This window comes from Euwallacea fornicatus, chromosome 7, assembly GCF_040115645.1.
Source record: "Euwallacea fornicatus isolate EFF26 chromosome 7, ASM4011564v1, whole genome shotgun sequence".
NCBI classification, from domain to species: domain Eukaryota; kingdom Metazoa; phylum Arthropoda; class Insecta; order Coleoptera; family Curculionidae; genus Euwallacea; species Euwallacea fornicatus.
The window spans coordinates 5,579,143-5,603,963 of record NC_089547.1 but is presented as its reverse complement, the minus strand read 5'-3'; the positions used below and the strand labels follow the sequence as shown (position 1 = coordinate 5,603,963).

At 43.7% G+C, this 24,821-nt stretch overlaps 7 protein-coding genes and 1 pseudogene across 12 annotated transcripts in view; 4 read left to right on the top strand and 4 right to left on the bottom strand.

Moving 5' to 3' along the window:
• Ypel (Yippee-like) overlaps positions 1-1,249 on the bottom strand; it is a 19,905-nt gene extending 18,656 nt beyond the window's left edge. The window contains exon 1 of one of the 2 annotated variants that reach the window (XM_066284145.1): positions 943-1,249. The gene's annotated coding sequence lies outside the window, so the exon portion shown is untranslated. The remainder of the gene's footprint in view (positions 1-942) is intronic. The other variant, XM_066284143.1, reaches the window with a different exon arrangement.
• Positions 1,250-2,469: 1,220 nt separating this feature from the next.
• Positions 2,470-5,049, top strand: LOC136340224 (cytochrome P450 9e2-like). Its single transcript, XM_066284120.1, has 8 exons — positions 2,470-2,710; positions 2,826-3,045; positions 3,118-3,281; positions 3,336-3,507; positions 3,763-3,928; positions 3,986-4,142; positions 4,195-4,443; positions 4,501-5,049. The coding sequence occupies exons 2-8, from the start codon at positions 2,840-2,842 to the stop codon at positions 4,932-4,934; spliced, it is 1,548 nt and encodes a 515-aa protein (XP_066140217.1). The 5' UTR covers positions 2,470-2,710; positions 2,826-2,839; the 3' UTR covers positions 4,935-5,049.
• LOC136340055 (uncharacterized) lies at positions 4,970-5,852 on the bottom strand (annotated as a pseudogene).
• A 52-nt stretch (positions 5,853-5,904) lies between these two features.
• Positions 5,905-8,194, top strand: LOC136340229 (gastrula zinc finger protein XlCGF8.2DB-like). Its single transcript, XM_066284128.1, has 5 exons — positions 5,905-6,125; positions 6,179-7,271; positions 7,328-7,480; positions 7,530-7,708; positions 7,767-8,194. Exons 2-5 carry the CDS (start codon positions 6,771-6,773, stop codon positions 8,086-8,088), a joined length of 1,155 nt encoding a protein of 384 aa, XP_066140225.1. The 5' UTR covers positions 5,905-6,125; positions 6,179-6,770; the 3' UTR covers positions 8,089-8,194.
• LOC136340244 (centrosomal protein 20) lies at positions 8,191-9,499 on the bottom strand. Of its 2 annotated transcripts, XM_066284156.1 has the most exons (5): positions 9,112-9,499; positions 8,955-9,061; positions 8,741-8,893; positions 8,481-8,690; positions 8,191-8,423 (listed from the first exon to the last, which is right to left on the bottom strand). In XM_066284156.1, the coding sequence occupies exons 3-5, from the start codon at positions 8,772-8,774 to the stop codon at positions 8,287-8,289; spliced, it is 381 nt and encodes a 126-aa protein (XP_066140253.1). In that variant the 5' UTR covers positions 8,775-8,893; positions 8,955-9,061; positions 9,112-9,499; the 3' UTR covers positions 8,191-8,286. The 2 variants fall into 2 exon arrangements, with proteins under 2 accessions (XP_066140253.1, XP_066140254.1); XM_066284157.1 differs by lacking the exons at positions 8,955-9,061; positions 9,112-9,499 and having other exon boundaries at positions 8,741-8,900.
• LOC136340230 (forkhead-associated domain-containing protein 1-like) lies at positions 9,204-10,746 on the top strand. Of its 3 annotated transcripts, none has more exons than XM_066284130.1 (6): positions 9,204-9,436; positions 9,500-9,664; positions 9,785-10,059; positions 10,109-10,209; positions 10,261-10,389; positions 10,445-10,746. In XM_066284130.1, exons 1-6 carry the CDS (start codon positions 9,259-9,261, stop codon positions 10,725-10,727), a joined length of 1,131 nt encoding a protein of 376 aa, XP_066140227.1. In that variant the 5' UTR covers positions 9,204-9,258; the 3' UTR covers positions 10,728-10,746. The 3 variants fall into 3 exon arrangements, with proteins under 3 accessions (XP_066140227.1, XP_066140226.1, XP_066140228.1); XM_066284129.1 differs by having other exon boundaries at positions 10,103-10,209; XM_066284131.1 differs by having other exon boundaries at positions 9,204-9,443; positions 10,103-10,209.
• Positions 10,747-14,070: 3,324 nt separating this feature from the next.
• Positions 14,071-16,712, top strand: LOC136340086 (pickpocket protein 28-like). Of its 2 annotated transcripts, none has more exons than XM_066283827.1 (10): positions 14,071-14,205; positions 14,262-14,583; positions 14,666-14,808; positions 14,862-14,964; positions 15,020-15,119; positions 15,179-15,330; positions 15,380-15,581; positions 15,641-15,911; positions 15,961-16,020; positions 16,074-16,712. In XM_066283827.1, exons 2-10 carry the CDS (start codon positions 14,357-14,359, stop codon positions 16,526-16,528), a joined length of 1,713 nt encoding a protein of 570 aa, XP_066139924.1. In that variant the 5' UTR covers positions 14,071-14,205; positions 14,262-14,356; the 3' UTR covers positions 16,529-16,712. The 2 variants fall into 2 exon arrangements, with proteins under 2 accessions (XP_066139924.1, XP_066139923.1); XM_066283826.1 differs by having other exon boundaries at positions 14,072-14,205; positions 14,334-14,583.
• Positions 16,713-16,892: 180 nt separating this feature from the next.
• On the bottom strand, positions 16,893-18,272 carry LOC136340087 (PI-PLC X domain-containing protein 3-like). The gene is made up of 5 exons (XM_066283828.1): positions 18,059-18,272; positions 17,708-18,006; positions 17,502-17,660; positions 17,240-17,450; positions 16,893-17,184 (listed from the first exon to the last, which is right to left on the bottom strand). Exons 1-5 carry the CDS (start codon positions 18,237-18,239, stop codon positions 16,940-16,942), a joined length of 1,095 nt encoding a protein of 364 aa, XP_066139925.1. The 5' UTR covers positions 18,240-18,272; the 3' UTR covers positions 16,893-16,939.
• Between the last annotated feature and the right edge of the window lie 6,549 nt (positions 18,273-24,821).

Genomic DNA, 24,821 nt, shown 5'->3' with positions numbered 1-24,821 from the left:
TGCAAGTTGTCACTCTTCAACTTTAAGCTGTATTCTTAGGCGTAATTCTTATCGAAGCATGCGCTCTTTGCGCAGCAAACACTATTCCAGCGGTTGCGAGCAGGGCATCATGTTTGCGTTCCCATTTGGCGCAATTGAACACACATAGCAACTTCACCTAATGAATCCTCAAGTGAAAATCCACTAAGAAACGATAAAAACTTTTTATCGACGTTGCCCCCTACTCATCTGCAATATCTTCCTCCACCCTCCGACACGTCTATCTTCGCATTGCCTGCTCGTACATAAAACAATACCATTCCTTATTCCGCTTTATAAACACCCCAGAAGACCTGATACCTAGAGCTTTACTCTATGTCTGAGGCCTTATTCTTATTCTAGCGTATAAACCCACCATTACTTATCCACCTTAAATATGCAACGAGTCGCGTGCATCTACCCGTCTCTCTCTGGCAATCGACCGCGCCAATGAAAACAAAGACGGAGCGATGCCCGAGGACAGCTGCAGCGCGCGTGCTCCGCAAACCCGTTGTTAACAGCTGACTCCAACAACAATAAAACGATTTCCATTTCTTATGGATAATTGCAGCACAACAAATCGATGGCAACATTTATCACGTCTCCCCGTCCATTGAGGAACTATTGTATTAGATGGATGTGCAGTGAGAAAACCCGTTCAATTAAGCAAGTCCTCGAAACGAAGCAAACAACGAGCTGAACTGTCATTGAAAAAAATCGAACTTAATTGGGCCCTCACAAAGAAATGTTTTTGTTTTGATTTCCTGAATCGTTCGATACCGAGCCTCGGTCCAATGAATTAAAACCGAATTGTGGATCAATTGACGGGGAAATTCTGAAATGTTTACGCGAGAAAATGCACAGGGCACATGCACAAACAGCCCCAAACAAAGAAAATACGCACTAAGTTTCGAAGGGACTTACCGTGAAAATCCTCCGGATTGGACGTGATTCTATGGTGGATGCACACTTTTAATGAATGTTATCAACTTAAGGGTCTAGAAAACGACGATGATATCCACTGCCACGGTACGGAATTATTGCACAGGGGTTGATAGTTCGAGATCATGCGGACAATAACTCGACACTGCTGAACCCTGTTATTCTTGTTTCTGTGTATTAGCGAGTTTGCGCTGGCTGCCGCCGAAATCGAGAGGGGCAGCACTTGACTGCGGCTGCACCACCGCTAACGAGTTGTAGACACCAAAATGTCCAGAAGCGTGCGGCGAGCGTTAAAATATCGTTAAATAATAATAATAATCACGATTGCTTCGTTGAGGAAGTGAATAAATAAAAGGGACGTTGATTGCTGACGCACCTCCAGGCATCTCGCTTTAAGTTAACTGATTTATTCCTCCTTTTTACAGTGTCGACACGATAGAGAATGCTGCGCTTGGGGAGACTCCGCTTAAGGGCACTGCCAAGTGATCGGGAGAGTTCTTCTTTGAAGCTCAAAGCGGCCACGGCCGTTAGGTGAGAATTTAAAGTACCAACTACGGCAGGACCAGCTAAAATAAGAAATTAAGTAGATATGGAAAAGGCGGAACAACACTACGACTCGTAAGAAGTTACTCTAATTTGACAGTTTGTAGGGTAAAAACGTAGTGAAGCATCACAGCTCGACGTTCACCTCGCCGAGTACTGGACACAGTGAAGGACGTAGTCGATTTGTCTAGTTTGTAGTGGACAGAGCGGCAGTAAAAGTCCGACTGAGATGGTGATGGTGACTCGCCAAAAAGCTATTATTAATTACGTTCGGTTTATGTTAAATTTGGCCTGGTCCCTCGAGCGGCACCACGTATTCCGTTCCTCCAGCTTGGACGTGCATTGAGTCCTTTCGTCGGATAAAACGCATTGGGTACTGCTAATCGAATGGAACGCGCGCTGTTGCTGTCTGGGGGCAGCGGGCGGTTAAAAGAATCGACCACAGGGCAGGGTTCCAAGCACCTCGCCACTGGAAAACAAAACGTTTTATTCCTAATTTTATGGTAATGTGAGGAGAGCGCGATGCTCAGTGAACATCTCCAGTCGACTTACGATTCACTATATGGCGAGGTCAACGTCGGGGCCTCCGGCGAAGGGCGATCCTTCACTATGTTTTCACTTTTAAGCCCATTCGAAGGACGGATTCTGCTATCTACCTTATGCGCACGCTCTAAGCGAGTTCGTGGAACGTTATAGGATTTCGAAGTATCGTCGCCCTGATTTTTTCTTTTTTTTTTTCAATTCAAAGACACTGCTCTGTTTTGATGTCGAATGGTCGACTGTTTTAATCTGAAACTTCTCATGTGATTCGGCATTAAGGCAGATAAAATGTTTACAAATGTAAATTTCCTTTATTACATTGTATCAGTGATAATTTATCAACATTCATAACGCTAGAACCCACAACGCAATATAGCACTTAAAGCTGAGTATTTGTCGTTGCACAAGGTTTAGATAAGTTAAGAAATCTTAATAATTTCATAACATTACTGTGGATTATTTTATAAAATTCTTCCAAATTTAGCCGATGAGTTTAGTTTTTAGCTTTATGCTGGCTCATCGTACACGGTCCCAAATCCGTTTAACTCTGATAAAGCAATATCTATATAATGCTTTGGTATCTGGAGCGTCTACATCATTGAATCATTGATGTTTGTAAACTGAGTACCCAAAATAGTAGTACGGTGTTTTTAAACCTGAGATAAAGGTAAGAAATTTCATATTTTTATATTTGTGAGAATGTCCGCCCCCTGCGAGGGTCTTTTATGATCACCCGTTATTGCACATGAAGAATTGTTTGTGTTAACATGTCTGTTTTTCAGGAGAAGACACGAAGATGATGCTAATGCTCGGAGTCCTTACTGTTGCTGCCCTCGTGGCAACATGGTACTATTTGTCAAGGAAGACAAGGTACTGGGCGAACCTGGGGGTAAACCAGACGAACCCTATGTTGCTCTTTGGAGATGGTTTTGAAATTACTTTCGGAAAAATAAACATTGCTGAGTGGGTGAAGGCGATCTATGATTTATATCCAAAAGCCAGGCAAGATTTCTTCTTTCCATAAAGATTATTCCGGATCACCAACGAATCTCCAACTCCTCATTTTCTCTTTAGATATATTGGCTGCTACAACTTCACGACTCCAGTTTTAATGTTGAAAGATCCAGACCTGATCAAACAGATCACAGTGAAAGACTTCGACAGTTTTCCCAATCATGCGGATTTTGCCGATCCTGAAAGCGATCTTCTATGGTCCAAAAATCTATTTGCCCTTAAAGGTATGTAAGGTTGTGTTTCTGGGCCACTTGGAGTGCTAACAAAACGGTTTTCAGATGAACGTTGGAGAAAAATGAGGCACGTGATGAGTCCAACTTTCACCAGCAGTAAAATCAAAGTCCTCTACGGTTTAATATCTGAAGCTGCTGACGATTTTGTGAAGTTTTTTCAAAACAGTTCAAGCGATGGTGCAGTTCTTGAATTGGAAATGAAGGATGTGTTCACTAGGTAACCATTTCGAATTCATTGCTTTTTTTCATAACTCTTTTGCATTGCTTCCAAGCTGCATTCACGCTTAAAATTTTCTGCAACGTCTGGAGGTCCATAAGTTGCGGAATTTAGTTTATTTACAGTTGACATTTTCGAGTAATTTGGCCCTTTGAGTCAGTTTTATAACAAATCTCGTTTTTTTTTTCTTTTTTTTAGCAATGCGATGCCACGTGATTGGGTAATATGAAATGAATCTTTGATTATTATTTATAGATTTTCCAACGATGTGATTGCATCAACTGCCTTCGGGATAAAAGTAGATTCCCTCCGAGACCGTAATAACACCTTTTACCTAGAAGGAAAGAAGATTACCAATTTTTCGGGCGTCTTCAAAATCATAAAATTCTTCGCCCTACAAACCCTTCCCAAGATATGTACAGTACGTTATATCCAGATCAATTTTATCTCAATAATCTAATTAACTAGTACATCTTAGTTTTTCGGAATCAAATTCTTCAGCAACGCAACTAGAATCTACATGACTAACGTCATTGAGGACACCATCAAATTGCGACAAGAAAATAACATTATTCGACCCGATATAATTCAAACTTTATTGGACGCTACCAAAGCTGGAAATCCGTCGGAAAATGGTACTTAAAACCAAGTATTTTATTAAATTACTTAATTCCAACATTTTTACAGACAATTCTGACGGCAAGAGCAAACACTCGGTGCAAATTTCCCTTGACGACATCAGCTCTCAGGCTGTACTCTTCTTTTTCGCTGGTTTCGACACTGTGTCAACAGTTATTAGTTTCGCTACTTATGAGCTGGCTGTTAACAAGGAAATACAAGATAGATTGAGAGAAGAAATCAGGGAAACTTCGCAGAACGGCAAAATAACCTATGATGCCTTGCAGCAAATGAAATACATGGAAATGGTCGTGTCTGGTACAGATTCAATGATCCTCTCAACTAATTTTCATTTTAGCTAGTAATTTTTTATAGAGGTTCTCAGAAAGTGGTCACCAACAGCCTTCCTCGACAGGGTCTGCTCCAAACGCTACACCATCGAACCTAAAAATAAAGGAGAAAAACTCATAACGATTCCTCCAGGAATGGAAATCTGGCTACCGATACATGGCTTGCACTACGACTCTCAGCACTATCCGGAACCAGAGAAATTCCTTCCGGAAAGGTTCTCAGAGGAAAACAAAGGCTCCATTAGCCCATACTGGTATGCTCCCTTTGGATTTGGACCACGCAACTGTATCGGGAACAGATTTGCTTTGGTCGAAATTAAAACTCTTCTTTATAATCTTCTATTGAATTTTGAAATTGTTCCTGTGAAGAAAACCCAGATTCCTTTAGTTTTGGAACGTGGGATTCAAATCACTGCTAAGGGAGGTTTATGGTTGGGATTTAAGAGAATCGAATCATAAGTATAAGACTGTATTTATGACATTTTAAGAACATAATGGAATGAAAAATGGACTAAATTAGCTACGAAGTTTTTTCACAGAAAAAAAAAATTATAGTAATTGAATTAGCAAAATATTTTTAATATGCGTTTAATTTCATATCACCATTTTGTCGTGAATTTCACGATAAAATCGTGGAGTATTCTCCACCACCACTAACATCACCTCCTGGGCCACCACTTCAACATCCTTTTTACATCTGAAACCCAAGCACTAGTCTCATATAATCCCATTACTATGATTCCTAGTATTGTCACTAGCGCGTAACTCCACATACACTATAAAGTCAGTGAGACTGTTTCTAAGTATAGGAAATGTAGTTGAGCTCCTGATTTCAAAGAAATCCGCACTAAAATTCACTAGTCAAATTTTGATCTTGTTGCTCAACGTGTCCAGCTCTTTGTACAAATCTGCGGCATTTTCCGTGAAGTCGCGGCACAAGTTGAAAAGTTTTTGAGAGTCATCTTTGGCCAATTTACACCTGGATCAAGTCATTAGGAATCGCACCTAAAAATGTTCATTAAATAAAAAAGGGCTGTACTCGAATGTTAAGGTGTGAAGAATATCTACTAAAAACGCTCTGAAATCCAAAATTTTCCAGAGCACTGAATGGCCATTCGCAGCAAAATATGTCCGAAAAGTTTGATGAAGGTATGCAGAATTTCATGTGTGTCTACGTGGAATAGTTTACTTTCTAACATAATTTTCCTGCACTTTTTTGTATTGTCGTGTCCAGTAGCAGCCCAAACGTTCTTGTTTTTGTATTTGAATGGCAATCTCTAGGGATTTAATCCCTAGATAATAACGAATGAGGATGAGAGTTGATTCAAAAACACAAGTCTATGACTAAAAATCTATATTTATCTCATATACCAACATAACACCGTAAACCTCTCGACCTTGGACGTGCAAAATTCCCTTTACAACTGATTAATTCGCTGAAAACACTGGTCTAAACAAGTTATTTTTTGGATTGAAAGTGTAGAGTTATGAGTGTTGTAAAACCAGTTTTGAAACCAGTGAGTAAAAAGCTTGAGGGAACCTCATTAGTTCAAAACGACAAGATTGCTCAATGTTGTGGCGGATATGTTCTAGTGAACGCTCAAACTCCTGGGATTAATCCGGAAGGCAATCGTTATGTGAATTGTCCCGGTAATGGTTTTTTCTTATTTATGATCATCCAAGCTTAAAAACTTTTTTTAAAGACGCGCATGCAGGATCGGCCTTACAACAACTTAGAGAAGTGATGCGAGAAAGGGACAGTCTAATAACTGGCCTGCAAATGGAAAATATGTTCCTCAAAGAGCAAGTGCGCTCATTAAATGCCTTGCTAGACCAGTTGTCCAATTCCATGATAAATTTAGCCACCAAAAATGATATACAAATTAAAGTTGAGAACTCTTCAAACGTAACACTCAAAAGATGGTACCGGGAACCAAGGGTCATTTTGAGTGGGAGTGTTGTAGTTGTGTTGTTTTCCATTTATCTAAGGCACAAACTAAAGTACATGTATATTAGTTTTTAAGCGTATCGTCAAACGCTTTGCCCTATTAAAATTTTAATTCAGTCTAGAGACAATTGTCGAATCTTGCGCTTGAGATTAATAATATCTCCGGGCTGGATGTCCGGAAGTATCAATATTGTCGTGTCACGTAAATGATGTCAAAAGAGTGTTTAAATAAAATAAATAAAAAATGACCAAAATGTTTTAATTATTATTGAACTAATTACGAAATGTCTGAATAGAACAGCAATAAATTTCCATTCCTCAGCTAACTAGCTTTGCCTTGACTGAAAATGAGCGCGTCGACGCCATCTTATTGGCATTTGGGGCCGCTTTTAAGTGAAGTGAAACCTGAAGTTCTAAGAAAACCCTATTCTCAACCCCACACAGTCCCCAAACAAGATCTCCCCGCCCCTCATGATTCGTCATACAACTCCAATGAGCCCTTTTTATCATTTGCTGCTGACGCCAACAACGAAGCAATATTAGAAATTGGCAATAATCTTTCTCCTGCCCATTCGTCTGTAAAGAGCACTGAAAAGTTAGAAGAGCGCCCTTTTAAGTGTGATAAGCCCAATTGTAATAAAACATTTTTATTAAAACACCATTTAGCAACCCATGAGAAAACACACACTGGAGAAAGGCCTCATGTTTGCGTTCACTGTGGTAAGAGTTTCACGCATAAATATTGTCTTAACACACATCTAGTGTTGCACACTAAAGAGAGGCCCCATCAATGTGTTGAATGTAATAAAAGGTTTACTTTGAAACATCACTTAATTAGCCACATCAATGTAAGTTTTTAATCGAGAAACAAAAAGAGGGTGTGTTACTTTTTTGTCAACTTTAGGTTCATAAAAGGGCCAAACCATTTTTGTGTGTTGAATGTGGCAAGAGTTTCCCTTTGCGCAAACAACTTATCACACATGAAAAGTTCCACAAAGGAGAACGGCCTTTTTGTTGCAGCGAATGCGGGGACACCTTTGCACAAGAAAATCATTTGGTAAATGTCAGGTAAAAAGTTAACTCTTTGATAAAATGTGAAATTTCAGATAATGCACTTAAGATTCCATGGCTCTTTAACATCCTTCGTGTGTAGAGAATGTGGGGCCACATTTACAAGGAAATTCGAGCTTGACAATCATGAAAAACTGCATGGTAAAGAACCTTTAGTGTGCAGTATTTGCAAGAAGGAATTTTTGCAGAAACGTACTTTAGCTACTCATATGAGGTGGGTACACCTACCCTTCTCAGTTAAAAATATATATAATGTGATTTTTTTTCTATAGATCTCATGAAAACAAGACTTCGTGCCGCTATTGCGGCGAGCAATTTCCTATAGATAATTCCTCAGGAGTTGCCCAAACTATACTACATTTTTGCTTGAAGGAAACCAAACCGCTGAAACCGACGAAAACGCGCGCTCTATCAAAATTAATGAATAAAAAGTATTTTTGTGATATTTGTTTTCGTAAATTTGAGGCTAAGCACGGGCTTACTCAGCATCGTAAGAGGCAACACAAGATAGGGGGCAATTTATTCACCTGTCATTGTTGCAATAAGAGCTTTAGGGACAAGGGCGAGTTATTGTCTCATAAGCACAATGCGTAAAAGTATTTAAGTTCAATTGGATGTATCTTTAACTCTATCTCTATCTATATTAAGTATCTGTGTAAGATTTAGTGCTATTTAAGTGAATTAAAATTCTGTAGAGAAAATTAAATGTATCAATTCTTCCTTCAAAACTTACAGAATTAGCTACTGTAACTCAGATTACAGGATAAAAACTTAGATTTAAGTGCTATGAAGTTAATCCTCCTCAGTAGCCTGAAAGGCGGACACGATATAGTACAGCAGTGGTATTTTAGCCGTCTTGGAATCGTCTAGGACCCCCAATTTGGTGGTTAGCACGTCCCTACTCACCCTCTCTCCACATTGACTTGATTCTGAAAATTCAAACTTCATCTTCATTGAACAAACGCCTTCGATTGGCCTTTTAGTACCAGCCCCTAAGACTTGCTCGGCATAAAAGTATCCATTCCAGACTAAGTACTCTCTAATCAATTCGTTAATCAACTTTGTCTCGTCAGGGATCTTCGGCGGCTCTTCGTTCTGATTGGAAGACTTTTTGTTCAAAACGTTCATCACTGCAGCTCGGATTTCTCCCTTGAATCGGCCCAAGGTGCCGTCATTTTGCAAGGATTCTTTAATGGCTAGTAGGATCTTCTGTAATGGTAATAACACAGGGGCAATCTTACAGTACCTTGCAACAAATCTGCTTCAGTAGTCTCGTTCATATTCGGCAAAATGAGTGTCGTGTGGAGTTCTTTTGAAACGGTGTGTGTCTCAAAATTATGCACACCTGTAGCAAGTGGGGCTTGTGTTTGTATCGTTACCCGTTGGGTTTAGAGACGCGCTAAAACGGAACGCTCAACATAATTGAACTTGTGTACCAGGGCATATTCGATAGTATTTACCTTTTAGGGTGGTCTCTCCAGGTGCGAACGTGCTCCTTTGAAACGCCAATCGGTCCTATCATTGTCAAAATTTTAAGTTTAGCTATAATTTAATGCTGGCATGCGCCCTTAAAATTGGTCACTTAGTTGAATTCGTCGTGGACATTGTCCTTCTTACGTTGTTAACTGTGCCCCGAAAATGACCACTACCATTTTGGCCTGTGTAGCTGTTGCCATAGTCGTGTCGGCAGTGTGTTGCGTTACTCGGAAAATTTTCCCTTGCCTTTAGGTTCGTGTTTCCTTTGGGGAGAAATTCTTAAAGAAAATGTCGAAAATCTCAAAGCCCCCTTGTGCGTGCTCCACGCAGGTTTCCGAGCAAACCTCGGCCATGAAGCAGACCGCAGAAGAAACCGCTCAGAATAGACATGAAAAGGGGAAGAAACCCGATAAGAGAGTTATCGATTTTCAGGTGCCTCCCCTTAGCACGGCAGGCAAGAAGAAAGGTTAGCAGTGAGTAGAAACAGATCATGGAAATTTTACTGAGAGTTCCTACGTTTCAATCGCAGAAGCCGACTTCGAGACCGTTAGGAAGAGAGTTTTTAGAAGGGGAAACCCGGAGGGGGAGGACACGAGGCAAATTGCCTACATTCTCAATCACCTAAACTCGGCCAAACCCAAGATAACAGTGCACGAATTTGTGAATTTGATGTCCAAATTTACATGTGATAATGGTAGGTACTCACCTATGGCTCGGTGGGACGTCTTTGACCTAAACTAAGGTCTCTTCGTGCATCGAGACCCACGCCCTTCGCGCAGTTTCAAACCCGCACCTTATGACTATTTTCTCATAGGTCAAACCATGCGGAAAGTACTGGAGGACGACCTAGCTGCCTTCAGGAAAATAGTTACCAAAGTGTACGAAAATATGACCGAAGACGTGAGCGACGTCCTTGTGAACGAACAAATCCAAACGTTCCAATTCTACCAAGACCGACGCGACATGTTTAACGAAAAAACGACGAGGATGATAAGAGAAATATTTCAATTGATCCCCGACTTTGATTTCGAGAAATACGCCAAAGACAAGGGAGACTTCCTCAAGCTCGTCTGCCCCGCCCCCGAGCTGGTAAAGTACCTAAAGAACTCGTTTCCGCATAAACAATATTCAGGTAAAGGTTCAGTCGGATTATGAAGACGTGCAAAAGCGACAAGAAGTCTTTCATAGGCTGCAATGGTTGAAGACTGAGGAGAAACGATTAGCCGAAGAGAACTCAAGGCTCGTGCTGCGTGGTGATGATCTTCATTGATAATAAGTGATTTCTAATAGGTTAGAAGAGCGGCTCGAGGAGCTGAAGAGGCAGAATAAGAAAGAGACCGCTCTGGCTTCGATCAAGACTTCAATAATGCAGCGAAAGATACGCGATCTGGAGGACGAAGAGCTACAGAGACAAGAGCAGTGAGCTCGAAGAGATTTTTTAATAGTGGATCTTTCACAACTTTTTTCGATTCAGCCTCAGGGAACTGACAGACATCTTGGACGAGAGCATTGTGCGTACCGAGGCCTTTTTCCGACTAAAGGAGGACGGGGACAACGGGCTGGCCAAGCCTAGCGAAGGAAAGAAGCGACGTTCTGGCAACAAGGCTGATCTGGACTGGTCTTACCTTACTGCCAAGATCGTACAAGAAAGAGATCTCAGGAAAATGATTGAACATGAGAATACATTTGTCGACCAGAAGAGAAGCGCGAGGAGCAGACAAAGACGACTGAATAAATATGTAATAAAATTGAAATAAAGATAATATGATTGGTTCAGACGAGAATCCTTGGGTCGCCATCTCCGAAATATCGCTCAGGATTCCTCTCGCCGCGGCGTATGGCGAAAAAAGATGTCCGATACGGCATTATGCTTCCGGAGAGGAGACCACCTCGGTCTATAAAGGGTGTTAGGAAAATAACTTTCGTAAATTTAACCAACAATATCTTGTTTCTTTGATATTTTTTTTCCTTCTTTTTTGTGTCTTTTCTTTTTTTTCTTATTTTCCTTCTTTTTTGTGACTTTTCTTTTTTTTCTTATTTTCCTTCTTTAGTATTTTTTTTCCTTCTTTTTTGTGTCTTTTCTTTTTTTTCTTATTTTCCTTCTTTAATATTTTTTTCCTTCTTTTTTGTGTCTTTTCTTTTTTTTCTTATTTTCCTTCTTTAATATTTTTTTCCTTCTTTTTTGTGTCTTTTCTTTTTTTTCTTATTTTCCTTCTTTAGTATTTTTTTTTCTTCTTTTTTGTGTCTTTTCTTTTTTTTCTTATTTTCCTTCTTTAATATTTTTTTCCTTCTTTTTTGTGTCTTTTCTTTTTTTTCTTATTTTCCTTCTTTAGTATTTTTTTTCCTTCTTTTTTGTGTCTTTTCTTTTTTTCCTTATTTTCCTTCTTTAATATTTTTTTTCCTTCTTTTTTGTGTCTTTTCTTTTTTTTCTTATTTTCCTTCTTTAGTACTTTTTTCCTTCTTTTTTGTGTCTTTTCTTTTTTTCCTTATTTTCCTTCTTTAATATTTTTTTTCCTTCTTTTTTGTGTCTTTTCTTTTTTTTCTTATTTTCCTTCTTTAATATTTTTTTTCCTTCTTTTTTGTGTCTTTTCTTTTTTTTCTTATTTTCCTTCTTTAATATTTTTTTTCCTTCTTTTTTGTGTCTTTTCTTTTTTTCCTTATTTTCCTTCTTTAATATTTTTTTTCCTTCTTTTTTGTGTCTTTTCTTTTTTTTTTTATTTTCCTTCTTTAGTATTTTTTTTCCTTCTTTTTTGTGTCTTTTCTTTTTTTCCTTATTTTCCTTCTTTAATATTTTTTTTCCTTCTTTTTTGTGTCTTTTCTTTTTTTTCTTATTTTCCTTCTTTAGTATTTTTTTTCCTTCTTTTTTGTGTCTTTTCTTTTTTTTCTTATTTTCCTTCTTTAATATTTTTTTTCCTTCTTTTTTGTGTCTTTTCTTTTTTTCCTTATTTTCCTTCTTTAATATTTTTTTTCCTTCTTTTTTGTGTCTTTTCTTTTTTTTCTTATTTTCCTTCTTTAGCACTTTTTTCCTTCTTTTTTGTGTCTTTTCTTTTTTTCCTTATTTTCCTTCTTTAATATTTTTTTTCCTTCTTTTTTGTGTCTTTTCTTTTTTTCCTTATTTTCCTTCTTTAATATTTTTTTTCCTTCTTTTTTGTGTCTTTTCTTTTTTTTCTTATTTTCCTTCTTTAGTACTTTTTTCCTTCTTTTTTGTGTCTTTTCTTTTTTTTCTTATTTTCCTTCTTTAATATTTTTTCCTTCTTTTTTGTGTTTTTTATTATTTTTCTTATTTTGTTTCTTTTTCGTTTTTTTATTATGATTATCTTTTTAAATATTTTTTTATTGTTTTTTTTATTATTTTTTCTTTTTTTTTTTCTTCACGTTACTTTCATTTTTTATTTTTTTTCTGTCGTCTGGATAGCGATTTTTCGTAAATTCGCCTGGCCTCGTCCGGGATTTTCAAAGCCTCTCCACAAATCAAAATCGTATCGTGACACTCGCGTAGAGAATGCGTTCCTGTTTATTTTAATACCGAAGTTGATTCACGAGTAACAAATTAAATGTCGATGAATGCACTGATAAATTTGGGTCCGACGGAGATGCAAAAAAAAAATAATCAGGATAAATACCCGCAATCGGTGAAGCAGCGTTGTCGAGCTAGTTCAGGTTAGTTAGATTACCACCCCCCGAAGGAATGCCTTGCGGTGGTTCCGGGAGGAACGACGGTGAAGAGAGGACAGGGACTTTAGCCGGTCAACGTGGCCCGGATTTGGACGTTAACCCGACACAAAGGGGGCAAATTAGATCGCCGAGTGCCAAGCCCCCAATGTCTGCTCGTAGATTCCCCTCTAACTCTATATTAAAAAAAAAAAAAAGGTTAGTTCAGGTTAGATTTCAGTAAAATCTCAGCTATTAATTCGGCTTTAAATCGCTTCTGGCTACGTCTCTGCTGATTGATTTAAGGTTTTCTTTTGCTACGCGCGAAACAGCCATCACTTGTCAAACACGTTTTGACACATCTATTCGAACTTCGCCGTTCGACGCAGTTTCTCGATCGCCGACTTCGGCCCTCGTTCCAACGCGAACTGTCGAGCGTTCGACCTCGCTCGTGACAAACTCCCCGTTTGAAAAATAACGTTCTCAAGCGTCTGTTAAATTTACGAAAAACGACTACCCGAACACCCTGTATAACGCGATTTCCCCGAACAGTTCGCTTAATGCGCGGCACGCACCTTTAATGCAAATTATTGTTTATTTTTGATGTGTAAGATCTCTCGATAGGAGCGTGAGCTACATGTGAGGGGCCCCAGATATCGGGCGGAGGGGGCGCGCCGGCCGCGTCGCGGAATGATAAATAAAAAACTAATTAATAAATATATGATATCTATAAATTAAAAGTACGTTTGGAACACCCCGGTTTCAGGGTGTGTGATCGTCTGCGTTGACGACCGGATATTTAATTGAAGAGTTGTGAGCATGCAAAATTCATCATGTTATCGTTGAATTAATCGTAAAATGGAGTCGGTTCGGACGACGAACGATTGCACCAAACTGAGTTTCGTCGTTCACCGGCAGGTTGCCAAGAGATCACCGGAGAGTTCCGGTTTCGAGCCGGACGAGTTCCACCGACGAATCGGGTGGTTCCAGCCGCCCAAAAATCCCTCGTCTCAGAGACTCCGTCCGCCGCCCCATCTCGTCACCTCGGACGCCCCCTCCACCGTCGGCGGTCCTCCTCGAGTCAGGAACGCCAAACTACTCGGTCCTCTTCTTCCGACCCTTTCTTCGCCGTTGCGGGGGGCGCCTCCCGGCGTTCGGGGGCCCAATTATCAATTTCAAGTCTTTCGACCCGTTCGGCTTCACTCCGACGAAGATATTTCACTTTTCGCCCTCGTGCGACGTGGTCCCCTCGCATGCATCGATACGCCTCTGAGCACCAGGAACGCGCCAAGATTACGATTGGGCGCTATCCAGGACCCGGTTTTTCCACCCCGAGAGTTACTGGGAGGAGGATAACTTTAACTCCGGGCTAATTCCGTTCCTAATCGTTCCCGCTTAGGGGATTACGTTTCGAGGTTGCTTTCTCGTTGGTGCGGACGGGGAGTCCGTGTATCGTTTTGTCCTGTCTCACGTTTACAGAGAACAGCCCCTATAAAATTTGCCAGAATTCCCAGCAAGCTTCATTATTAGTTACACCGCGCTGCAAAACCGATTAAGACCCAGCAGTTGACCGTTATCAGCCCGGTAAGTAATTACTCCCGATGACTTATAATATTAGTATTATTCGAACCCGCTTTAAGATATTGCGATAGCTCGCCTCGGCGACGAGTAATCCGTAGTAAGGAAGTAACCGTTAACGTAATTTTTCCAAGTCGAATTCGATCGAAGATTCGAGATGACGGTGCAGGGACCGTCCGACCAGTCCAAATCCAAGGACGAGGAGTTGGGCGAGCTGAAGAGGCGCAAGCACCAAGGGACCGACGAGAGGTACCCCCGGAAACCCGGCAGGCCCTATCCAGGATTCAGGAGGAACTTCTATGACTACTTCGCCGAGTATTCCAATAACACGGGCATTCACGGGTTTAAATACATGGGGGACCAGGAGATGACCATTTTCGAACGGTACATTTGTCGAAGTCGACCGCACGGGGAGAAATTCCTTTTCGGTCCTTTCGAGTTTTCTAATTTCCGCCTTTTCGCGCAGCTTGTGGTGGCTCACGCTCTTCTGCATTTCCCTCTACATTTGCATCAACCTGATCATTCAAACCTACATCAAATGGGACACCTCCCCGGTGCTGGTGAGCTTCGCCAGAAGTCCTACCCCCGTGTGGGAAGTACCATTTCCGGGTAAAAAAACCTGGCGTCGGCGTTGTAGCACCCGTTTGATGGTTCCTTTTCAGCCGTCACGGTCTGTTCGGAGACGAAAGCGAGACAGAGGGAATTCAACTTCACCGACTATTACAACAGGATGATTCGTGAAAACAACACCATGACGGACGATGAGTAAGTAGTCGCAATGGTAAGTCGACACGTGACCCCCTAAGATCACCTTCTTTAGAAGGAAGAAATTCGAGGACGTTACGTTGATCTGCGACAATCACCTCTACAACAAAGGCAAAAACATAACGGACTACGACACGATAAACTTCCTAATGAGCGTACGCCCTGTCCGTACATCAGGGAACCGTCTGAAACTAAAGCCCTTTCGGCCTTACAGATCGGGCCCCAATTCGAAGAAATGCTCTGGCAGTGCAAATACACCCTCCTCAATAGTTCCTGCAGCGATTTCTTCACCCCCATCCTCACCGAAGAAGGGCTCTGTTACACCTTCAACATGCTGGACAAAAGCGAACTTCTCAGAAACAACGTGTAGGTTTCACCATGTCCTTCGAGGGAGGGCTAATGTCGGAAATTTCAGGTTTATACCTGGAAACTACATGAACCACGGCACCAAATCAGAGGGTTGGAACCTGGAAGACGGGTATCCGGCCAACGTGTCCATCAACACCTACCCGAGGAGGGCTCTGTCAGCCGGGTTTTCCTCTGGGTTTTTGCTGCTCCTAAGGGCTTACCAACAAGACCTAGACTACGTGTGCAAAGGACCGGTTCAGGGTTTCAGGGTATGATGCGCGAGCAGTTCGGAAAATCTGCGCCTCACTCGTCATTTTTCGGTCCTTAGATCCACCTCCACAACCCCGCAGAAACCCCTAGGGTGGGCATGCAGTACTTCCGGGCTCCCCTCAACCAGGAGGTGGTGGTGGCCGTTAAACCGGACATGATGACCACTTCGGACGGTCTGAAGGACTACGATCCGCACCGACGCCAGTGCTACTTTCCCAAGGAGAGGTATTTGGCCTTCTACCAAAGCTACACTCAGCAAAATTGTCAGGTCGAGTGTCTGGCTAATTACACGAAGAACAAGTGCGGCTGCGTCGCTTACCACATGCCTCGTAAGTATCCTTAATCGAGAGTTTTCCGAGATTTTAACGATTCGTTTAGATGAAGAAGGGACGGAAATTTGCGGATCCGCCAACATCGTGTGCATGTTCGACGCTCAAAGTGAGTGATTTTCACTGCTTCCCCTTGAGACATGCTTCAAATGAGAATTTCAGACGAGCTCCTTAGAAAGGAGGTCCGTTCCGGCCTCAATCGCGAGGAAGACGCGAGCGTCGACTTGGAATCCCACTGCGATTGCCTGCCGGGCTGCACCTCCCTGGTCTACAATGCCGAAACCTCCCAGGCCGATTTCATGTGGGAGAAGGTGTTCGAGGCCTACAAGTCAAACATGTCCGAGTTTCCAGGCATCCAGATGACTCGCATCAACATTTTCTTCAAGGAGCAACAATTCATTACATCCGAACGTAACGAGTTGTACGGACAAACCGATTTCCTTGCCAATTGCGGCGGCATTTTGGGGCTCTTCACCGGCTTCTCCTTTCTCTCCATCGTGGAGGTCGTTTATTTCTTGTCTTTGAAACTGATGTGCAACGTGAAGAAATACGGACGGCATTATTGGTCTGGATCGCCGGCTTTGTTAAACGATGATTCGTACATTCATAAGAAGTAGCCGATGACCCTTGAGATGCTTTGTAAACCAGTAAACCTCATTAAACCTGTTTTGTGCGTTAGGTATATTAGCTAACTAACCACTGATTTTTCTTCGGCATTGTTTATTTCTCATTGTAAGCGCTATAGTCGTTCAAATGTGTGTTAATGGAGCTATGAATCTGTAATAAAACAGCTAACGGAAAGATTGCGGTCAGGGTTGGAAAATATTAATTTTTTTTCGTAAGAGAAGGACGCTCATACGAGTTGACGCACGTCCGCACTGATCGACCGAAGCGAGGCCCGCGCGAGGAGCCGCCGAACGCGCACGAAGCTTGCCGACGGAGAGAAATTGGTCGCGAGCAAGTAAACTCTCCCAATGTTTCCATGCAGTTATCGATCCGTCGCTTTATTTAGTATTTTTCGTCACAACTTATACAAAATAACTCTTAAACGCCGCAATAAAGCTCTTAACCCTCCCCATCGGCCCCACCCTGCTCGGCCGGGCCGAACTCAGCTTTGAATTCAAATTAATCACAGCTTTGCTGAATTCGTTATCGTCCAAATCGATGAAATCGCCGATAATCACGTTCGCCCCGTGCGGCCCTGGAACCTGACCGACGATCCACTCGATCCTGGCAGGTTGGAAGTCAACCGCGCACTTCTGCTCTAAGGTCGCTGTAAAGCAAACTTTACTACCGCCGTTCCGGCACCAGCAACGATCAGGACTTACTGAGGAGACCTTCGAGAATATCCGAAACCTGCGGAGTAAGCACTAGTTGACTTATGTACCCGGAAGAGGGGGATCTGGTGCCCAAGCCCTCGGTCAACTTGGAGATTAAATAGGTGGAGTTCAAGGTGTTGTACCAGGGGGTTGGGAAGCTGTCCGACGGCCAGAGAAGCGGCTGGCCCGATTGACGGTCGTCTCTGTACACCACCAACACCTGCGTTGATCTATTTTAGTCTCGAGAATGGTAGAGGTGTTCGAGACGAACCTGCTGCTTGAGAGCAGTCAGATGCTCAAGAGTCAAAGAAGACATGTTCGACTGGTACGGAATGAGCTTGCTTCCCAGGCTGTCTTTGAGCATTCGCATCACCTCCGAGTGGGTCGCGTCGGTGAAGTTGTAAAAGTGTTGGCAGTCCAGTATGACCACCTGAGAGGTTTCCGCGTCACGTGATAACAGACCCAGATTATACCTACCTCGTTGGGGTGGTCGTCCAAATAAGAGCTCAAATTTGCGAAGACGCCGCGCACCTCAGTGGAATATAGACCATGGCAGAAGTACAGATCCCCGTCGTCGCTATTGAGGCAGAGCCTCAGATCGAAGAAGCGAATTCCGGCCTCGAGCTGCTGCCTTACGTCGAAAGCTTGAGTTCTCGACCAATTCGCCATTACCTCTCTGGCCACGGTCAAAAATTCCAGAACGCGCATTATATCCTCCCCGTCCGGGGACACCTTGGAGGAGCTCGTAACGTCCACAGTGAAGCTGTCGTGAGTTCCTGTGAAAACAGGGACAATGGGGCGGGGCGTTACTAGAGCGTGTTACCTCACCTGGGATAGCCAGATAATTGATGGGGACTTTCCTCAGGTCTTCCGGCAGCCGAGACATCCAGTTCTTCAGGTCGGCCGCCAAGTCCGCGCCGGCGAGGCCGCCGCTCCGGGCGTCGCGGGGCGCCCCAAGGGCTCCGATTGAAACGCACAAAAAGCCGAGTAGGTGCCCTGTCAGAGTCATTTTTGACCTAGCGAAAGTAGACTGAGCACTGAAGGTCGGAAGTTCGATATCGTTATCGTCATCGATAAGTTTAAGGCTTAAACGACGAGTTTGTCGGATTAGCGGAGACAATGCCGAATGGGGAATTCAAATCTCCGGCCTAATCTAAGTCTCGGCTCTGCCGATCGCCTTTTAAGTCCTCGACTAAGCCCCTTAAGAATTCGTGTGCGTGAAACGTTGAAAAATCGCAAAATGGCGGCCAGCCTCGTACGGCCCTGCGCGAGACGTGCGCCAGCGCCCGCCAAGGGGAGCGCCGCAAAGCGGTCGACGAGATTTGCCGAAAGTGGTATTTGGTCGTGGTCCGACCGCAGCTGACCGGAAATCGGCCGACTCCCCAGGAAGGCCCCAGCGTCCGAGTCCCGTCCGAAGGACGCGCGTTCCGCGACGATCGAGATTTGTTTGGACAAGTGCAACGCGCTCCTAGACGAATTCCCGACACTTAGCTCGATCGACGCAGAACTCCCCGCCGCAAGTTCGCCCCCCCGGGCTCCGCCCCTGGCCCCGAACGGGGGTTACCTCATAGAAGTTTCATTCGGAATTTTTGTCATTAAACACTTTCGGATCTTGCCATAAATCCCGCGAATACTTCGATAATTTAGTATCAGGAACATGTGCAGAGATTGGGGGGCGTTATGCCTAGAACCTCTGGAGCTCGTAAACTTTGACATAGTGCTCTTTTCAACATAACTATCGGCAAAACCCCGCTGCTGGCCACCAATGGTGCGGTCTATGCCCCAAAGTTGCCAGACTTGGACGAAGTTTCCGGCACAGAGGAAGACGGCAATTTATTGCCGAGTGCGTTGTGCAACGTCTGTGGCGAATATCAAGAGGAGAAGTTGCCGGGTCCATTTGCAATAATTACCGTCGAACCTCGAGGAACGTAGCGGCGACATCGATAAGATAATAACCGGCCGTCAGGAGGTGCGAACCGAAGGGGGCTCTAAGTGGATCAGCTCAGGTGTTGCGGAACGGATTTCCCCGGGGTCCAGTTAGGGAATTGCCCCGTTTCCGCCTGTTGTTCATACGTTGCCCGTAAGCTATTTATCGCGGACGTAGTTTGTCCCCTTTCGCGGGATCGGTTTTAGCGGGGCAAAGGTCTGAAAAAGAATTTCTGCTAGAGGTAATCTTCAGCATAGAGGAAACACGCTCTGCGGGATTTTGAGCCGCCTTTTTGCTCTAAAGTCATTATCTGGGGAAAAAATAAATCGAGGCCATTTTCCGACATTCATTTAACATTCCGTGACACGACTATGCCGGAGCCGGGGAGAGAAGAACCGTTGACAGCATAAAGGTTTTACATATTAGGGTCACGAGACGCGTAAATGGAATTTCGACAAAAATTGCAGGAATTTTTCAAGTTTTTCCTCACTATTTTTTACCATTTGAAAAGGAATAAATAGGAGCGCCCGAGGAAGGCGGCCCCCTTTCGCGTGGGCTTCGCTAAGGGAAATCTCGATTTTATCCCCGGGATTAAATGGAATACTTCACGGAAAAGAAATTATAACGCCCGGGGGGAGGGGGAGTGCTGGGCAGGGGGGGGGGGGTGCGTGTGCAAATTCCACGTAAATACGCCACATCCTTGTTCGGTAATCGGCTTATTCTGCAAATCTAATCACACGGCCTGGGAATGGCGTCGGTTAAGGTCTCACGTCGGATTGCCTTTGTGCAACATTGAGTACCCCTCCCCCCCTCCCCCTCCAAGATTAATCTCGACCTCTTTCGATTGCCGTGCAGAGGGACCTTCCGAGATCCAGAAATTTACAGAAATAGTCACTGCGATCGATGCAAATTCGACTGGGTCTTGCTGGTCCGGCGAACGTTTTGAGTCTCTATTTATTCCATCGGCGAACAAAGCGGCTCTGCCCCCACCGGAAATCAATGCGATTCGGCTCTAGTTTGGCCTCTGAACTATGCACTCAAATTAACGACTTTCAAAACAATTTTCTTAAGGAATTTGCTTTAAATTGTCTTTGCACTTCCCCCGGACGTCTAAACTGAGGGGGGCGCGGCCGAGGTCCTCGCCGCACCCGATTTGGATTTACTTCACAGCTAAAGTGACAGTGAGCGAAACTAATCTTTGAGCGCTCACGTTTGTAGTGAATATACACAGAGAGAAAAAATGAATATTTCTTTATTTTATTTATTTATTATTCTTATTAATTTTATTTATTTATTTATTTTTCTTTATACATATATATTTTTTTAAATTAAGAGATACTCTTTACAAGACCCTTTAAAGCTGTTCCGACCTGATCTCTCAAACAGACCAACGAGCAATTTCGCTCTAACCTATTTAGGTTAGAGCGAAATCGTCACGTGACCGTTAAAACCGAGATCTCGCCCGCTGGTTCGCCTTGTGATCTAATAAGTTCACCACACCAAACCTGCAGGATTTTCACTATCGCCGTTTCACCATCTTGAAAGGTTCGGGTCTGCCGAGTCTCCTTACCAAGTTTGAGTCGGCTAGGTCGCTAGTCCGCGTGTTTGAGCAATCTTTGTTCGTGGCCGCTCTGGTGGCGGTTTGATCGACAGGCTCCATTCGAAGGCCCCCCACGACTTCCCCGTTTCGGCAGTAGCAGGGTGCGTCGACGATGCCCCTTAGCGCTTTGCTTCGAGATCGCTTGTATGTCGCTCTTGCTGTCCGCAGTGCCGCAGGTCCAAACAGGTTTCGGTATTCGTTTGTACCATAACATTTGGTTGCATGCAGACAACTCGGAACTCCTTCCAAGGACTCGGTGCATTTTTTCCTTAGTTTAATGTCCGGTTCTTCACGTTTCTTTTCGATATGAACTTTTCAGCGGAGTCTCACATCTAAGGTCGTTCCCAGATATTTAGCTGAGTCAGCGCGGGGGACTTGGGTGTTGTAGATTCGGGTGGGTAGATGTCGCTTTTGTTCGTCGGTAAGGTCTACATGTAGAGACTTGTTTTCATTTACCTTAATCCGCCGGGTTTCAGTCCAAGTTGGCAATTTCACTAATAGAGATTTGAACATCAGGAATCTTATTAACATAAACACAGCACGAGAATCCGGAATGACTAACCCGAAAACGGTCGTGGTTGACGGGAACTCAAGACGTACAAATGTAAACGTTGCTTGGACGCTCCCGAAATGCTGGAAAATATCCTTCTGGATGCTCGGTGACGGTTTACCTAGTACTTGCTGTGGCCACCTTCGGCGCCTATGACTGCTCTCGGTCTTCCTGGCGTGGAAGAAACTAACTTTTCCAAATAACCAAGTGGCGTTTTTCCCCATTACTTTTTCAGACTCTCCCGCAGTTCTTTCAAGTTTGACACCGGCTTCTCGCGAGCTTTCTTATCCGAACGTTCCCGCAGGCGCTCAGCGGGATTAAGGTCTGCTCGGCCGCGTAAAGCGAGCCGGCAACGTTGCAGAGCTCCACCTGGCCGTCGCGTCAAGCGAGCAGTACCGCAAACGATCACCGTCGCGCTTCGTTCGGGTTTGGTATGCTGTGACTGGCGATGCGCAGAAACAGACACTCCCTCATCTACCTAGTTCGCTGGATGTATTGCATGTTAAAACCTTTCCGAATCTCGATGGAAGCTGTAACGATTCCTAGCTAAATCTTACTAGTTGCATCAGCAGGAACAAGTTATGACACGTAGGTCCCCGTGACTCACCGTGCGAACTCTATTAGCATTATCGGCGCGTTCACAGATCAACGTGACGCATCGCCGTGCCGCAATTTCACGTGTTCTTCGACAAATCCGAATCGAAAAAACCGATCTTGCTCGAACTTCGAGGATCCCGACTTAGACATTGTCCTTCCAATTTAGGAACCAAAATGACACAATGCAATCTAATGATAATCGAGACACTGGCCGTTGAAAGGCGTACTTTGTGTTGTCCAAGGATTAATGTCACTCACTGCAGATGAGACCCTGCGAGATTTTTATTCGGAACACGCACGCACACGTCCTTTAGTGTTAATATGCGCCATTATAAACGATCTCAACGGTAAGTGCAATTTGCAGACGAGTGCCGAGCATATGCAAATTAAATTACATTCTAATGCCACAATCAGTTTAGAAGAAAGCTAAAGATGAGTGTTAATTGACCACTCAAATAGACACCGTTCTTGGTGATGACGATGTGAAAACTCCTCTGCCGCCGACAATGACGATTTTTTTCCCCTGCAAGGACGTCATTGACGAATTCTCAATTATACCATCTAAATGCCAGATGACTGTATTGTACATCGCGCTGCCTTTCACTTTTAATATTAAATTGTATTATTCATCGGACGATGATGATGCAAAGCAAAATTCCAACCCGCCGATCGTGTTCATCCGTGTTGTATGTTGCGAGCCCGGTTCGGACATTGCTGCTCGAGGAAGAGTCATTTTTTAAATCCGAAAGTACTCGCCATCCTCCTTAACACACACACACACGCACACACACAACCCAAATTTGATCATGTCTGAATCAACTACACATGTACGTCTCGCAGTGCTCCTCTTGCAAAATGAAACGTTCAGGTATGGAGGCTTAATAAAATTTACCTCTACAACGGCGAAGCCCCTATTTGCTCAAACTTCGCCGTCGTGTGTTGACATTTCACTTGCGGGCTTTGGTTTCACTCAAAAGCCCCTGTTTGAATAAGACTGCAAGGCAATTCTTCCACTGCAAATACGCATTCAAATCGATGGTAAAACACGGCAATTAGTTTCGTTATGGGTTTCGCCACATCCTAATCACTTGCGACTAATTGAAGTGGAATTGTAAAATTTGTATGCGCCTTCCTGAATGCCCCAAATTGGTTTGTGAATCACGGAACGTCCGATGAATGGGCGAAGTTGAATGTGCAGGGTGTGCGTTCGGGGAGGTCACGCACGGGGACTCTCCCGTTGACGTTGCCAGCGCGTTAGCGGGCTAGCCTCCGCGGGGCAGCTAATTCGGGAATTTATTTGGTCTCGTATGAGCAGTCCTTCCAGTTTAGCCGCAAAGGCAGCTACGGCTAGGACTCGGCCGAAGTTCCTGCGGAATACAAAGAGGCAGTATTTAATTTGCGCCCTTAATGCGCGCATAATGACGAAAATCACGAGGATCATTCCGCGACGATTCCAGGAATTTGCGTCCACGGACCCGGACGCTGCGCCATTTTCCGTCTTCGACCTCTTGGACCAAACCAACTTCGATCAGATATCGACGTTAAGTATGTTGCTACAACTGTCCGTGACGTCAAAATGACGTGCACTCGTTCGCGTTTCAAGGAGCGGGGCTGCGCGGACACGTCATTTCCTCATCATCTTCGCTTCATCCTCATTTTTTGACGTGAACTATGCCGCACCACTCTCATGTCACCCGCTTTCATCGCAATCGACCTAAGGTCAAACTGCTCGTTTACCTATTGCTCGTGGGAACTTGGCCGAAATTATACGGTGTGAATCGTTCGCAGAAGAACTTCCTCGATTATACTTATTATATACACTGGCAGACAAACAATTTAATTGCCGGTTATGCGAACTGCTACACTAGAAATGCTGCCGTTAAATGGACGTTATGCAACTAGGGAGATTGGATCTTATCGCGTCGAAAGTTGGATATGCCTTCTTCAGTGCAGATCGTAAATTGTCAAGGTAATCATGTCGTCTTTGCTATTTAGCTTCCCGGAAGATGATCTAAGAATGCACTTTCCTCGGATAAAATGAATATGCCCGTCGTGAAGGATTACCCTGAGGCATCCTAACGACGTTTCCCTAAATTTAATTATCTGCCTGAGACGTAATATAATAGATGATACCTACGACATGTAACCTATCAAGTTTCTCGCCCCTTTGATGTCTTTGTAATAGAGTTAGATCCCACTTCGCAATGTAAGGGCTTTCGTTTTCTATGTCATTTTTCTTGCGAGCGACAGCACGAAAACCTTTCTAATATTCCCCCTAAAGAGAGTATTTTTCTTCGGGAGATTTTTTTTCTTCCAATGCACTTGTACAATATTCGAACCCGGTTAGGGGCCGAATGCCCCTACCGGGGCATTCGGCCTTGGTCAACATGTCTAGTACGGATCGTAATTACAGTGGCTAAAGGCTGCGCAAATTGATTCGCTCGAAATTACCCACTCAATTCTGTTTTGTGTCCGAGAAACTTTTCCAGTTTTAATGGCTCAGCATGCATGGTCCGACGACGTCGGGCATTAATGGAGCGATGTACGGCAATTATTTCCACAACATTGGCCCATGTTGACGTTGCCCCGCGACAGGATACATTCCCCCAGTATTGCCTTCACCTATTCCCTTACGTTTGCCGACTTTGGAAAATTCGCGGTTGTATTTCTTATCTTCCAGACGTAGCTGCCGGGGCTCTGATCTTGTCGGCCGTTAATGAAGCAGTGTGCCGATTGCGGTGGCAAGTGTATCGCCACCTCCTCGGGACCGGAGTGCGGCTGAGGAACTGGTCTGGCAAAATTGAGCCAATTTTCCGATTCCAGAATAAGGGATAATCCTGACGGGCCATCAAGGCGCAAACCCGACAAAAAGTGCCCCTATAACAAATAGCACCAGTAACAAAGATGAATTGTCTTT